The sequence below is a fragment of the Myotis nattereri genome, assembly GCF_964212035.1.
Source record: "Myotis nattereri genome assembly, chromosome: 2".
In the NCBI taxonomy this organism is placed as follows: Eukaryota; Metazoa; Chordata; class Mammalia; order Chiroptera; family Vespertilionidae; genus Myotis; species Myotis nattereri.
Genome location: NC_138076.1, coordinates 91053734 through 91070304, shown reverse-complemented (window position 1 = coordinate 91070304; position 16571 = coordinate 91053734). Strand labels below are relative to the sequence as shown.

The window sequence follows — 16571 nt, the reverse complement described above, 5'->3', positions numbered from 1 at the left end:
ACAGTATGGCATTTCCACAAAAAATTAAATATGGAATTGCCATTTGACCTAATGATCCCACTTCTAGGAATATAGCCTAAGAAATCTGAAACACAAATCAGAAAGAATGTATGCACCCCTATGTTCATAGCAGCACAATTTATAATAGCCAAGATCTAGAAACAGCCCAAGTGCCCATCAGTAGATGAGTGGATAAAAAAGCTATGGTACATTTACACCAGGGAATACTATGCAGTTGTAATTTAAAAAAAAGAGAAAAGGATCTCTTACCCTTTGAGACAGCATGGAGGGACCTGGAGAGTATTATGCTAAATGAAATAAGCCAGTCAGGGAAATACAAGTATCACATGATCTCACTCATATGTGGAACCTAATGAACAAAATAAACTAATGAACAAAATATATTCAGAGACATAGAAGCATAGAACAGCCTGCAGAATCTCAGAGGGAAGGCGGGGAAGGTGGATGGGTGGGAAGTGATCAACTAAAAAACTTGTATGCATATATGCATAACGCATGGACACACACAATAGGGTGGTGAAGACCTGGGGCGAGGGGCCAGCTAGAAGGGGTCAATGGGGGTAAAGAGTGACCTATGTAATATTTTCAACAATAAAGATTTAATTTTTAAAAAGGTATCTTTTAAGAGTTTTGGAGGTTATCGATACAGATTTAACCCGACAGAGCCAGATGAACCGTGTTGTCTGGGGTGAGCAGCACGCCACGGGCGGCTTTCATAGGTAAGTCATTTCTTGGCTCAGAGTGAATCCTCAGCAGCATTAGACTTGAGCTACACTGACTTTATTTCTCTAGCTTTTATTCCCTCTTTACTGACTTGTGTTTATTTTTCTTTCTAGTCCATGCATGGTTGACAAATCATTCCCTCTTGGTGGCAGCCATGATGGAGAATTCAGTTTTATGGTCTGACAAGCTGATGATAACAAAAAAATCCTAAAGATATAATTTCTGTTGGGTGGGAGAGAGCAGGGAATCTGAGTTCTTGGTCATTTTTGTTTGAATACTGTTCTATCTTGAGTTCAAATCAATTAAGAACTCTGTGCCCCCTGGGAAGAAGAGCAGCACTTTGAAATATGGACTGGTGATGTTTTGTGTTTACTTTTGACCCATGGCTGAAGCTGTAGAACTGAAGCTATTAAGCTCTATGTGTTTGTGCCTACAATTCAGAAAAACCTTTTTATCATTTTAGTCTCTATATATAAAAGCCTAAGTGACCATCTGACCGTCCAGTAGCTATGATGTGCAATGACCACCAGGGGGCAGATGCTCCACGCACAGGCATGGAAACATGGAACAGACTGATGAATCTCAGAGGGAACGGGGGAGGGCGGGAAGAGATTAACGATCTTATATGCATACCAGAGGCCTGGTGCACAGATTTGTGCACCAGTGAGGTCCCTTGGCCTGGCCTGTGGGGATCGGGCCAAAACCAGCTCTCCAACATCCCCTGAGGGGTCCCGGATTGCGAGAGGGTGCAGGCCAGGCCGAGGGACCCCACCGATGCATGAATCTGTGCACCAGGCCTCTAGTTAATATATATTTTTATTCATTTCAGAGAGGAAGGAAGAGGAAGAGAGAGATAGAAACATCAATGATGACAGAGAATCATTGATCGGCTGCCTCCTACACGCCCCCTAGTGGGGATCAAGCCCACAGCCTGGGCATGTGCCCTGACTGGGAATTGAACCCTGACCTCTGGTTCATAGGTCGAAGTTCAATGGCAAGGCTTTTATCTTTTGTAGTATATGGAACATTTTCCTATTTACAGAGTGTATCAATAAATTAGATTATAGCACATTTTAAATTACAAAACGTGTTCTGTTTGGTTAATAAAGATAGCAAGTACTTACAAATGGAATATTCCTAAATTTCACAGAAAATAAGAAAATTGAACCCCTACAGCTTTAAATTTACTAGACATAAAAATAAAAATTATTTTATAGAAAATGTTATTTAACTCAATAAAAATTTTAGAATTTAAGTTCACAAAATTAAGGTAACTCTTTGGCAAATGAGACTAGTATGATAAGTTTTAAACACAGCTGTCTTTCTCTGATTTATCAGTGTTAAGTATAATGTAACTGTACATTTTATTTTATTTGAGTTGATTTCTCCTAAATTTATATAGGACAGTGGGCCAAATAAGCTAATATTATGCTTGTATGTTTAAGATTATAAAAAATATATATTTGTGTTCAATTAAATGGAATACTTTTTCTGACAAACTTTTTATATAAATAGCAATTATGTTTTATAGCATATCAACTTAGCGATAATTACAAGATCTTTAAGTAACTTAAAAAAGACTAATAACTTGAGCTAACCATTTAATAATCATTGGACACCAACTTAGCTAGATAATTTCCAAGTTAGAATACTGAAACTTTGATTACAAAGCATATTAAGTTTATATGTATTTGCTTCTTATTTTTCTACAGACCGGCTATGTGATTCATGTCAATGAATGGGTTCATTTTTGCCACTTTAAGGGGATGAAAAGTGATGTGTGTGTCACAGGTGAAATTTGTTATATGTGTCTGTGAGCTTTGTTAGTCTGCTAAAATGCCTGGATATGATAGACAGTTCTTAATTATCTTACATCCTCCTGAGGAAATATAGGTTAGTTCTTTGGTTAATTATTATCATTAAAATGTGTTGTTGAGGCTGCCAGTTTCAAATAAAAAAATGTAATAGTATATACATTTTATTTTTGGTGGTGATTATGTGAGGAATTTTTATTATACATTTTAAAATGTTTTTTAGTAGCTTTATTAAGAAATGCATGACATACTATAAGCTGCACATACATAAAATGTACAACTGATCCATGAAACTGTCACTACAAGCAAGGTTATGATTTATCACCCCAGAGGTATTCTTTTGTCCTTTTGTAATCTCTCTCACCCAACTTTCCCCATCCCTCCCTCAGGCAAACACTGTCACTACAGATTAGTTTGCATTTTCTAGAGTTTTACAAAAACAGAATAACTTAGTATGGGTTTTAAACAAATGTTTGGTTTCTTTTACTCAGTGTAATTACTTTAAGATTTATTTTTCTTGTTTGGTGTATCAACAGTTTTTTTTAGTTGTATTTTATTCATTATTTATCCATTTTTTAATTGATGGATATTTGAGCTGTTTCCAGGTTGAAGTGATTACAAAAAAGAAAACATGTTCTTTGAAGTACAAGTCTTCGAATGGACAGATACATATGATGGTTCCAGAATGGCTGGATTACATGGTAGATGCATTTAATTTTTAAGTGACTGCTATAGTGTTCTCGAAAGTGATGTACTGTTTCTATGCCCACCAACAGTGCAATTTTTTATTCCTCCAAAGCCTCATCAAAATTTGGTCTGATCAGACTTTTAAATTTTAACCATATAACATATGGGTAGCAGCATCAGACTGTAGTTTTAATTTGTACTTTCATAATAACTAATGATGTTGAACATCTTAAAAAGAGTAGCTTTGTCTTAAAGCAGTGGTTGTGACACTCTTTGGTACAGGACTTTTTGACACTCTTAAAACTTATTTGAGGGCCTCAAGAGCTGTTTAAGTGAGTGATAACTATCAATACTTATTGCATTTGAAATAAAAACTAAGAAATTAAAAAAACATTGATTTATTTGAAAATAGCAATGATGAATCCATTTCATTTTAACATAAATTACATATATATTTTATGAAAAATAACTGTATTTCCCAAAAAACAAACATTTTTACAAGTCTTTGTAATGTCTGGCTGAACAGGAGAGAGCCGATGTTCATCGCTCTGCATTCGTTATGATGTCCTCATCATGCAGCCTCTGGAGAACGCCCGTGTATACTTTTGAGAGCGTATAGATAAAAAAAGGCAATTCTAAAGTAAAGTACAAATTTATTCCAGAATATGAAAGAAAAAAAAGGCCCAAACTTGGAAAGTGAATTTTATTTGCTTTGGTTTAGAATACTTGAGCCTGAAAAAAAGCTTATAAAATACATTAAAATTTTGCCGAAACTGGTTTGGCTCAGTAGATAGAGCGTCGGCCTGCGGACTGAAGGGTCCCAGGTTCGATTCCGGTAAAGGGCATGTACCTGGGTTGCGGTCACATCCCCAGTAGGAGATGTGCAGGAGGCAGCTGATCGATGTTTCTCTCTCATCGATGTCTCTAACTCTCTATCTCTCTTCCTTCCTCTCTGTAAAAAATCAATAAAATATATTAAAAAAAAATTTTGGCATAGTTTCCACAGTTTTGATGGCTTATTTCCTTGGTTTACTGATTAATGCCTTTGACTACAATGCAAAAAGGTGTTCTTCACCCTTCTATGGAATCAGTCTAGCTAGTAGATATTCTATCTCAGCAAAATTATTTTCAGCGTTTTATGTTGACTTGATTGAAGTCCATGATTATTTTAAAAAAAGGGCCATCAATTGTGAAGAGTTAAGATTTGTGTTATTATTCATTACAAATGTTTTATTGTTACTTTAATTATTTAGATAACCAAGTATTGTTTTTTAGGCACCTGCATTCCTATCTTAACCACTTCTTTTGTTTTTGCCTTCTCAATTAAGCCCTATATTTAAAATTTTATGATACTTTTACACCTAAAACTTTGAGATTTCCTGGAAGGGAGCTGGAAAATCATAAAGATTTGTTCCTCTGCTTTATAAAACGGGAGATGCTATAAATAATTGCATTTGTTTGCAATGTTACTATTTTAAGAGGCATGGGAAGACTTGTCAGATCAGAAGAAATGCTCAGTCTTCCTTAGGTTAGGTCAGTATAGGTAAAATATATACATTTATCATTAAAATGGATTGTTGAGACTGCCAGTTTTAAATAAAATTAATACTCCACAAGTATTTCTGAAATTGTGTATTTTATGGGAAGGCCCTGGAGATTTATGAATGCTCTCATTGCCTATAGTATGTTTTTACCTTCAGGGGAAATATTGACCAAAACTATCAGGAAATAGTTATGTAGGTATAGCAATAAAGAATTTTACTCTTCTCCATCCTGGTATTGCCACAGTAAAGAAATCACCCATTCCATTTCTATAATCAATGGGTAAGCTTTGTATTACTCCGATGATTGCCTGAAGGCTTTGCTATGAGTGACAGGGCAGACAGGGGAATCTCAGAGTTCTGTGCAAAAGGACTATCCATACCAGGTATTTAAAAAAATATGAATATTTAAAAATATAATAATACCTGGTAGTTTAAAATAGCTGACATTTTAATACATTGCTGAGATAATTTTTTAATATGTGCAAGTGGACTGAATCAGGATTTCCTTGGATTTCTACGTTCTTTTAGGTCTGTCTGCAGATGTCTTCATGAATGTGGACTACTAAACCAAGAACTAGCAGGACAAGAACTAATTATAAAGGACTAAATGAACCGAAGAGGGAAATCTCACTATGTTTTCTGGAATACTGTTAATGTTTCAATGTTCTATTTTCTGGATATGTAAGAATGCCTTTTCTCTTACTTTTTATGCTAGCTCTAACCTACGATTTAGTGAACTCTGCTTTTAGAAGCTAAATGAAAACATTTAAAAATGATATCCAATTCTCAGTGAACTTCTAGAATTAAAAACTGTTACCGAGTGTCCTTAATTTCCATGGCAATATAGTTATTTCATAGGTTCACTTAGAATCTATCTGCAGGATGTAATTGAGCAACCAAGCCCTTACCTAGAATATCATTAGAAAATGATGCTCACTGAATCAGATATGACTAGCCATTTTAAGAACTAATGGAGCCAAACCTACAAAGTTATCCCAAGAAACTGGCCTGGTACCTGGTTTTGCAGTGTCCTGGCCTTACCGGTGGTAAAAAAGCTACCAAGGCAGGAACCCAGCAAATGTGGGAAACCTCGAGGAATTCAACCAAGGTTATACTTACTATAAGTGAAAGCAATATGGTGTAGACTAGAGTTTCTTTGGTTTCCTAGCCTTGGGGTAGAAAAGCCCAACCCAAGATTTCTTATGAAAACTTCCAGAGAGAAGTTAATTTTGTAGGCTACTTAATAGTTGTTAATACTGTATGACTGTATATTTGCAAAGCAAACCGAGAAGGCCAATATGGTAATTACCACTCTTACTTCACCAATGCAAATAATTAGGCCATTAACAATAATCTTTGAGATTATTATGACTACAGAAGAGGAGGGGGGAAAACTGTCAGGTAGACTGTGACTTTGAAATGGGCAGAATGAAATTACTGGGTATCTGTTCAATGGAATATTAGGTGTTGTCTAGCACACCCTTCTGGGTTACCTGCTTTTAAAGGGGTCTGCACCTTTAACGGAACTATTTTATAACTCAGTAATTTATAGAAAACTGCTATTACTGCAAACGAATCTTGTCTAGTGAAGATACAACTAATCTTCATGCCCCAACCCTCCCAGGGCATAGTCAATTGTGATTCTACTTACAAATTTATTGCCACATTTTCCATTGCCTATGCATGTTATCTACTCTTTGGATTTTCCTTGGAACTGGTTGTAACATCTTACTATTTCCTGTATTAATTAATAACTAATATAAAATCTTTGGCACATAGTCACTTAAAAAATCAATAGTTTTCTAACTGTCTTAGTTATTTCCTACATTTTAAAGTATGGAGTACCATCATTCTGACAGGTGCAAGAAGGAAAATCTATCTAGTTGAACAGACTCATAACCCTACGATTTGAACTACATTTCATTTGTTAAGGCATTTTGATTTGGTTGTGAAACCAAAATAAGCTCCAGAAGAAACTGTACTGCCACTCATAACTGGCAGCAACATTCGGCAACAAATACATTATTTATGGAACTCCAATACTATTAACATTCCAACACAGAAGAGTGGAAAATAGTGATGAATGCTGGATTCCAAGCTTTGCAACAAAGCCGTTCAGGGACTGCTTGATTTACTGATTCAAAATACAACCACTCTGCAGTTAAAAACAAGGTGAGAGAACATCCCCAGGTTCACAGATTAATGGTTATAAAGAATAAACTATACCTTCTTCTTGCATTTATGTTTCATCAGACATCACGGTAGCATTTATACTAGAAAGCATTTCAAAACTGGTTATTATTTCATGGTTGAGTGCTGCAATGCCAATGATCTTACATCTGCATAAAAACCCCCCTTTCCACAGCCACCAGTATCTGCCATCACACAGACTGCTCAGTGGGATGGTTTCACTCCGTTCTCACCAGCCCTGGAGGTAACACATATCTGATCAGCCCAGCTACATAATTTGGGGGCCACTGCAAAATGAAAACGCAGGCCCCTCGTTAAAATGTAAGAATTACAATGTAGTGACGGCAGAGCATTCAAACACGCATGAGGACCTTCTGAGCATGGGGCCTGGTGTGGCTACATCGGTTGCAGAACCAATGAAGCTGGTCCTGTGTCTGAAGCTTCTTAAGCAGAAGGGAAAAGAAGCCATTGTCCTCTTCACAGAAACAGAATTTCAGGCACAGGCAAACATCTGCCCAAATGTCAACTCAGGCCCTCCCCATCCCTTAATAGCATGGGGGACTTTGAGGATGCTTATAATAAAAGATACACATGGTAAGTGAGCAGGAAGAGAGAAACCTACAGCTGTGGTTGTGAGACTAAGAAGCAAATACAGAAGCCACGAGTGCCAAGGGTCATGGCTGTGACCAAGCCTCAGGCAACCTGTAGATCCCAAGAAGGGACCCATCACAAGGGACCACACAGACTTTTTATCTGTACTTTAAATCAAGTTACCATTAAATTAAATTGCCAAAAAGTCTTTAGGAGCCTAGGAAAACACTGTTATAAGAAAAATTGTGGTCCTAAAGTTGATCATGGAATGATATTATCTAAGAATAAAAAAGGATCTAAAAAGCCCTTGTGCCCTAGCTAGTTTGGCTTAGTGGATAAAGCGCTGGCCTGAAGGACTGAAGGGTCCCAGGTTTGATTCTGGTCAAGGGCACATGCCTGGTGCGGACTCGATCCCCAGTAGGGTGAGTGCAGGAGGCAGCGATCAATGATTCTTTCTCATCATTGATGTTTCTATCTCTCTCTCCCTCTTCCTCTCTGAAATCAATAAAGATATGTTTAAAAAAATAAAAAAGTCCTTGTACCATTATTGGATTTGACAAGGTGGGCATGGGGCAATAAATGTCCAGTTTTATGCTTCGATAATATCCATCCAACTGTTAACTGAGACTTGAAAAACATAACTGGCCCCTAAAACTGGACCTTTTCCTTTGCCTTTCCCTCTCCAGAGCTAGCACATAATCATGTTCCCTTTGTTGCAGGGAAGGAAAATATCAAAATGCTTCCATTGCAGAAAAATTTATATAGAAGCATACTTTTTTAGCCTTTTCCCCCCTTGGACTTGGAAACATTTTTGCTGTCATTTATCAGTTACTCTAGTGTTAAAGCTCTCTCTGTTTTGATGGGGTGCTTACCCACAAAATCAAACTAGTTACCAAAATGTTGTATTTCTGCTGCTGAAGGATGGTATGAAGCTAGAGAACCTGGGACAAAGCCATGTGAAGCTGTCCTCCACGCTATGGTTGGACATTTCCAGAAGGGGGAAGGCAGTCTCCCCACCATGAGGGATGGGAAGCTCTGGTATGATCTGCTCTCTCCAGTTCCCCAGCTGACCAATTCAGTCCCTGATTTGGAACTCTGACTACCCCTAGTCACCCTGAGGAAGGTGGAAAAATGAGTGAGTGCAGGACAGAAAAAAGGGCAGCTTTGGACCCTAAGCAGAAACTCTTTGGCCTCTAAATTTTAAAAGAGAAAACATCATATGGCATGGTGGGGACCATGTGTTATTCAATCTTTATTTTTCTATCTCTGGTGCCTAGTGCAGTGCTGAATACAAAGAAGGTTCTGAATAGCTTCCTTAGTTCAAACTGCACTAAGGTATGGGAGACTTAAGCTGCCAATGAGTCTTTGTGGATGGTAGCTCAGTATTCTTATCTAAAAAATGATATCTAGGGAGAGAAACCAAGATGGTGGCATAGGTAAATGCGGGTGCTCACTGCCTCCCACACGCATGTCAAAATCACAACTAAAATGCGGAACAAATATCACCCAGAACCTCCTGAGATCTAGCTGAATGGAAGTCTTGTAACTAGGGAAGTAAAGAAAGCACACTGAGAGTAGTAGGAGGGGCGGAGGCACAGAACGGGCTGGACCAGCATCTCAGTGTGCCACTTTTTTAATCGAAAGGAAGATTGTCTCTGCAGAGGACCCCTGTGAGGAGCAAGGGGTCCCAGCTCCACACCAGACCCCCAGTCCCAAAGCTGGGAAAAGAAGTCCCCATAACCATGGGCTATAAAACCCAGCATAAATTGGGGCTCAGTGACAAGGAGGCTGCTGAAAACCCAGCTGTTCCTCTTAAAGAGCTGGTACACGAACTGAACTTACAAGGTTCCGCTTCCTCTGAGCTCCAGTGCCACGGCAAGGCTCTGGGTGAGCCAGACACATACAAAGAGGAACTGGATTGTCTGGCATCTGAGCAGGAACTCAGGGGCAGCTTTCTCCCAGATGCAGGTGCTTGCAGGGTCATTGTTCCTGTGCTGGGACCTCCTGGTAACAGGGCTGACTGGCAGCCATGTCTGTTTGCTCCACCCTGGTGATTCCCTGAGACCCCACATTATCCAATTTGCAGTCCCACCCAACCTGTGTGTAGCAGCTTTTGCATATGAACGGTCTGTCCTTGCTCAGGCTTCAGACTTTGCTAAAATCTCTCAAACAGGCAAGAGCTGGACCAAGGTGCACCAAATCCATCAATAAAAGGCCCAAGACCTGGCACTAGCAGCAGCCTGCCTTGATTCAGAGCTGGGTCTTGCCTGGGCACTTCTAAAACTGATACAAATATGAGGAATCTGCAGATCTTTCTGTAGCTCCTGATGGGTGGCCCCAGGCAGTGGCTAACTTTGCACCTCCCTGGAGATCCAAGAGCCAGTGCATCAAGTGGACAGCATCAGACCACACCAGATTACAACTCTACACATTGGTAAGCAACACACTCAAGGGGACGACTCAGTGAGCACCAAAGCACCACTGAAGCAAGTCCTGCTCCATAGGGGTGTCTCCTGCACAGCAGCTCTCCCGTTGTAGTCCCAGCTGGTCCTCACAGACAATTGGTCTGAAGGTCAATTCCTCCCAGTGACACCAACAGCAATCAAGTCTCAACTACAACAAGACTGTGCACACAGCCCACAAAGGGGCTCACCTAGAGTGCTCAGCTCAGGTGACTGGGGAGGCTAAGCCACTGGGCCCTATAGGACACATACTACACAATGCCACTCTACCAACACCAGGAGATATAGCAGCTCTACGTAGTACATAGAAACAAACACAGGGAAGCAGCCAAAATGTGGAGACAAAGAAACGTCACAAATGAAAGAAATGGAAGCAAGCAAACTATTGGATACAGAACTGAAAACCATTCTGATAAGGCTACTCAAAAATCTTCATGAGACCTCCAAGGGACTTAGTGAGACTTTCAAGGATCTTAGTGAGAATGCCAAAGACACAAAAAAGGACCAGTCAGAAATTAAGCACATACTGACTGAAATAAAGAATACTATACAAGGATTCAACAGTAGAGTAGAGGAATCCGAGAATCAAATCAACGATTGAAATATGAGGAAGCAAAAAGCAATCAGAAGAGCAAAAAGAAAAAAGAATCCAAAAATATGAAGGTAGTATAGGGAGTCTCTGGGACAACTTCAAGCGTACCAACATTTGCATTATGGGGGTGCCAAAGAAAGAAAGCAAGATATTGAAAACCTATTTGAAGAAATGACAGAAAATTTCCCCTACCTGGTTAAAGAAAGACTTACAAGTCCAAAAGCACAGAGAGTCCCAAACAAGAGGAACCCAAATAGGCCCACACCAAGACACATCATAATTAAAACGCCAAGAGAAAAAGACAAAGAGAATCTTAAAAATAAGAGGAAAGCAGTTAGTTAACTACCAGGGAGTACCCGTATGACTGTCAGTTGATTTCTCAACAGAAACTATGCAGCCTGGAAGGGAGTGGCAAGAAATATTCAGAGTGATAAATAAATAGCAAGGACCTACAACCAAGATTACTCTACCCAGCAAAGCTATCATTTAGAATTGAAGGTCAGATAAAGAGCCTAACAGACAAGAAAAAGCTAAAGGTGTTCACCACCAAACCAGTATTACATGAAATGTTGAAGGAAAAAGAAAAAGATAAAAAATATTAACCATAAAATGGCAATAAATACATACCTACCAACAACTGAATCTAAAAATCAAAATAAATAAGAAATCTAATGAACAGAATAAACTGGTGAATAAAATAAAATCAAAGGCATGGAAATGGAACAGACTGACGATTCTCAGAGGGAAAGGGGAGGGGTGAGAAGAGATTAAACGAAGATCTTATATGCATATATGCATTACCTATGGACACAGACAATAAGGTGGCAAAGCCTGAGGCAGGGTGGGAACCAGGTGGAGGGAGGCAATGGAGAGGAAAAAGAGGGACATCTGTAATACTCTCAACAATAAAGATTAAAAAAATGATATCTGCTTTCTCATTCAGACAGTTATCATAAGATAAAAATTGGGGGAGGGGTACCTGTGTGTTTTGAAAGCTCTTTACTAAAATTCATGCACTGGAGGGGGCGTCCCTCAGCCTGGCAGCCTCCTCTCACAGTCCGAGAGCCCTCAGGGGCAGGAGGTGACCCAGTGATCAGGGGAAGGCAACAACCCATCACACCTCTGCTACTGCCACTGCCGGCAGCGCAAGTCTTGGCCGGCCCTGATTACCTGAGCCTCGGGTGGCCCTGGGTGGCTAGGCAGCCACCATCTGAGGCTTGCCTGCGCCTTGGGCCAGCCCTGGGCGGTTGGGGGGCTGAGGGGACTGGGGGACTATAGAAGCAGGTGTGTGGGGTGGGCCTGGCCTTTCCGCATGCCTGCCACCTGGGCGGGGCTGAGGGGACTGGGCGCCGCCATCTTGTGGCTGTGGGCACCGCCATCTTTGAGGGCGTGGCAGTCAATTAGCATATCCCCTTCTTATTGGCTGTAGGTGCCACCATCTGTGAGGGTGGGGCAGTCAATTAGCATATCCCCTCCTTATTGGCTGTGGGCGCCGCCATCTTTGAGGGCAGGGCCGTCAATTAGCATATTCCCTCCTTATTGGCTGTGGGCACTGCCATCTTTGCGACAGTGTGAGGGTCAATTAGCATATTCCCTCTTTATTAGATAGGACAAGGCATTATATACATACAAGAATCACTGAACACTGATCCAGTGGCCAACTTTCAGGGCAAAGGAAAGGCTGCTGTAAAGGGGGCCTATGACTTCTCCTTTCCTGCCTGATGCCCTGGCCCCTTCTTTCTTCCTCCTCCTTTGTGAATCCCATCCTCCTACTTGAGCAGTTCCCATGGTTCCCCTCAGGCACTCACAACTAAACCACTCCAACAGGGTGACACCACCTGATGCTGAGGAAGTTTATTTCTAGCTCTCTGACACCAAGGCAACCCCTCTCAGGCGAAGACTAAGAGCTCCTTACAGAGTTGACTTTATTACTAAACTTGAGTTAAATAAAGTACCTAACAAAGGCCTTCTGCCATTGTTCCTATCTAAAGCTGTGCTTACTGGTGGCTCCTAATCTCATCAACCTGCCTCGCTGAGTTCTAAGAGTGTGATCCTCTCAGGATAAACTCCAAGTATGATCTGTTCCATTTTCTAAAAGACCAAGTTTATATTTGTTAGAAACTAGAGAACCTATTAGTTCAGGTTTCCTTTCTCTGGGATTGAGAGACTGTACCTCAACTTTATAGTTTTTCCTCTTACCAAACTGTAGGTGTAAGTTTCCTACAACAACACTCTCCGTCAGGGAGCTCAGCACACAGTAATGCTGGCATGGAGCATCGTGACACTTTCCCACCCTGTGGACGGGTCATTCAAGACTGCTCGCAGTCTTCATCAACCACTGTGTAAAAGCAAAGCTAGTTATAAGCTCATCTGAATGAGTCCAACAAATATTACTGACCTTCATTCAAAACCTGCATTTTATTTCTCTGAGAGAGCCTATGTGTCAGGAATTATCTGGCAGATAAGATAACAGAGTATTATTAAACAGGACTGTGATTTCTCTCTTCACTTAACATGGATGATGCCAACTCCTACAGGATCTTGATGCATGTCACCTTGTCTGGAGAGAAATAAGGGAACTATTCCTCTAATGAGCAGATGACAAAGTCCAAGTGGCCCCACAAGCCAGCTTTGGCCCCAGACAACCAGTCTGCTCTCTAAAATGGGAAAGAAGGGTTTAGCTACTTCTCCAACACTAAGCTATAACACTAAAATAATTATCTGCGCATGGGCCCTCCAAAATTGGATTAGTTCAATAATCCTAAACCGTAGATTTAACTACTTAGGAGACTGTTTTAAAACTACTGTTTCTAAGCAGATTTATAGGAAGAGCTAAAACCAATCAGCTCACTGGGACATTACTGATTTGTTTATGGAAGTCTGTAGTCACTCTCAATATCATTTGGAAAACTTCACAAGTTAAAAACAATTTAGATTAGAGTTCCACAGCACATCTAAAGCTCTTTTCTGCAGCATGTTCAGACTCTGTCCCCAGGGACTGTGGGTAGTACAGTGTAGGACAAATCAGAGTGTGATCTGAGGTTCACCAGCAGAGAGCTGCCTGGGATGGGAGGCCTGCTACCATCCAGATGCCCTCAGCTCCAGAGCAGTGACCAGAATCTTTAAAGACAGGGCCCAGGAAACTACTTTAAACCAATTTCTCAGTGATCTCTGTGCCCAGCCAAGTTTGAGAACTTGCTCCAAGGAAACAAGAAAGCTTTCTCAGCTCTTCCTCTCAGACCCCTGAAATCTGTCCTAAGGAAGAACCTGATAAATACTTGAAGTACAAAAGGTGCTGTGTAAGGAAGAATATTATCTCACATATTTTCCTTAAGCTATCAGGAATCTTGATGCCACATTTGACCTCAATTATAGAAATTCTGTAGGCCTTCATGGCTTGTACTTTTAAACTCTTCTTCTTTCATGCTCAAATTTTTACTCTTATATTCTCCCTGGTTCTAACTTTTACCTTCTTTTTATTTGCTGCCATTATTTTATCTTATGGTTTCTATAAGAGCTCTCAAATCCTCTATGGAATAGAATGCAGTATAAATAAGTAAACATACTTACACACAGACATAAATCAAACTGGCCATTATTTGTTTTCCTACCCTGTTCCTTCCCATGCTGAGATCCTGCCATAGAGACTGAACCACATTCCTTTGTTCCAGCTTTCAGCTGGTAATTTTTTCTCAAGAGTTCTTTACAAAGCACCAACAGCCTTACTTGTGTCCTTGGAGCTCGATGGCAGTTCCTTTTCTCCCACCGATGTCCCACATGATTACAGAGTGATCAGAGCTGCCTGAGAACAAAACTCGCTGGACTGGGTCCCAACAGAGAGCAGTCACCCCACCTGAGAGACCAGACACAGTGGAACATTAGTCACATAGTAACAATATTATTCACCAATAAAATACAAATGCAAATGAGTTAGGTTCTTGTGCAGTTCCTGGCATACAATAATGTTTTTGTTTAAAGAGTAAACAATAAGTCCCCAAAGAGAGAATAATTGGCTCTGAGAATAAGAATTCCACAAATTTATTTTATGGTACATTTAAATTTTTGGAAGATGCAGTTTCCAAAAATTTAAATGTAGCATAAAATAAATTTCTCTAAAGACCAAAGACAATGAAAAAGATAATTAATTGACCTTTAAACAATAGTCATAATTCTAAGAAGAATGGAAAATATTGCATGGTTTGGAAATATTAGCCATATTGTTTTAATTGTTGTCTACCTCCTACCCCCACAATAATAGGTGAGAACTTATAAGGTTTAAAAAGACTAATTAGGTTTTTTTATCTTGAATATCAGCTATAATTAGACTATAGTATCTGAATTTAAATTTTATCTTCTCTCGTTGCAAATTTAAATTTACAGATTCTGGGCAAATCATTTACATCCTTAAGTGTCAGTTTCCTCAACTATTTAAAATGGGGATGGTGATACGGTGACTACTGATTATAACAACCTAGCCATCACCTGCTACATCTGATTATATGAGAATCAGAGCGTATCAATTATACAGGACCACTCTGCAAACTGCATTACTCTAGTGGTGTGGCTACAAAATACAACAGATTTTCTTCTTTGGCAGTGCCCTTATAAATCAAACTTGTGCGCTGAGTATGATATTAACTTTTTCCATATAAGGTGAGCGCAAAGCCTACAAATAATTAAGAATGTGAAAAGCACTCATCTTTTACATTATTGAAAAATACTAAAATGTAAGGTTCTTGTTTTTTCTTCTTCTAAGGTTCTTTATTTTTTTAAAAAGAAAAATACTATATTCTAAAAACAACATAAAATAGCTTACTTGTTGCAATCTGATGTTTTTCTTCTTTAGATTATTAATTTGTTCTAATAAAGTGTTTAACTTTAAAAGCTTTTAGAAAAGTTTCCCTTAAATAATTGTGATTTTTTTTTTCAAGATCAAAAGGAAAAAAATACCTACTATATTGCATTGTGTTTAATAGCTTCTTCCTATACCTGCACAGCATTCTGCTTACATATATTTCTGTCCATGTAATTAACATCACTTCCCCCCATTACACATATGGTAAATATCCCCTGCAGCTCCCATCTCCTCTTCCCTCACCATTTCCTCTTACACACACCATTTCCTCTTATATCCCCCTTACACACACACACACACACACACACACACACACACACACACACTACTAGTACCAAGCACACAGCCAGCATCAGACAGGCCCTCATATTATTGTCTGTTGAATGAATGAAGGAGCAGATGAATGAAAACACAAATATATATAAACACGAATCCATGCACTGGTGGGGTCCCTTGGCGTGGCCTGCAGGGATGGGCCCAAACCGCAGTCCAACGCCGCCTGCCGCTCCTGCTCATCCAGGCCCTGCTGCGCCTGCCACTGCTGCAGCTGCCTCTCTGTAGGTTCACTGCCACTCCGCTGTGGTCTCTGGGCTGCAGAGGACAGTCATGAGCCCTGCATTTGGTGGCCATACGTCAGCTGAGCAGCACTGACCACCGGGGGGCAGCTCCTGCATGTCATAGCAACCGGTCGACTGGTCCTTTGGTCACTTAGGCTTTTATATATATAGATTTTTTAAAATCCATAAATCTTACTTGCAACTCCTCTGTGATGCTTACTTAGCCTTTCAATGCTAAATATTTCCTCCTCCTGTAGAACTCAACTTCTTTCCCTGCTATTAAACTCCATGATTATACTTATTTTTAAACATCCTTCAGTATTTGGCCATGTAATAGTTCAAGATATGCATTCCATTCTGCAAAACATGTTATTTGTTCCCACACAGCACCCAAATGGCTTATTTTGTTAAATATCTGTAGCAGAGTTAGCTAACTGTCCATCTAACTTCACATTCCCTCTTTCATATAAAGCGTACTTCCTGGAAAGCTGCTGTCCTGCAAGGACCACATTTACCAGGCCCTCTTACATCCAGG

The 16571-nt window shown here is 39.9% G+C and overlaps 1 protein-coding gene across 1 annotated transcript in view; it reads right to left on the bottom strand.

Moving 5' to 3' along the window:
* Nucleotides 1-16571, bottom strand: part of WDFY2 (WD repeat and FYVE domain containing 2) — a 222229-nt gene that overhangs the window by 13538 nt on the left and 192120 nt on the right. Inside the window, exon 7 of the mRNA XM_081082818.1 lies at nt 14351-14477. Within this exon, the coding sequence (XP_080938944.1) occupies nt 14351-14477 (127 nt within the window). The remainder of the gene's footprint in view (nt 1-14350; nt 14478-16571) is intronic.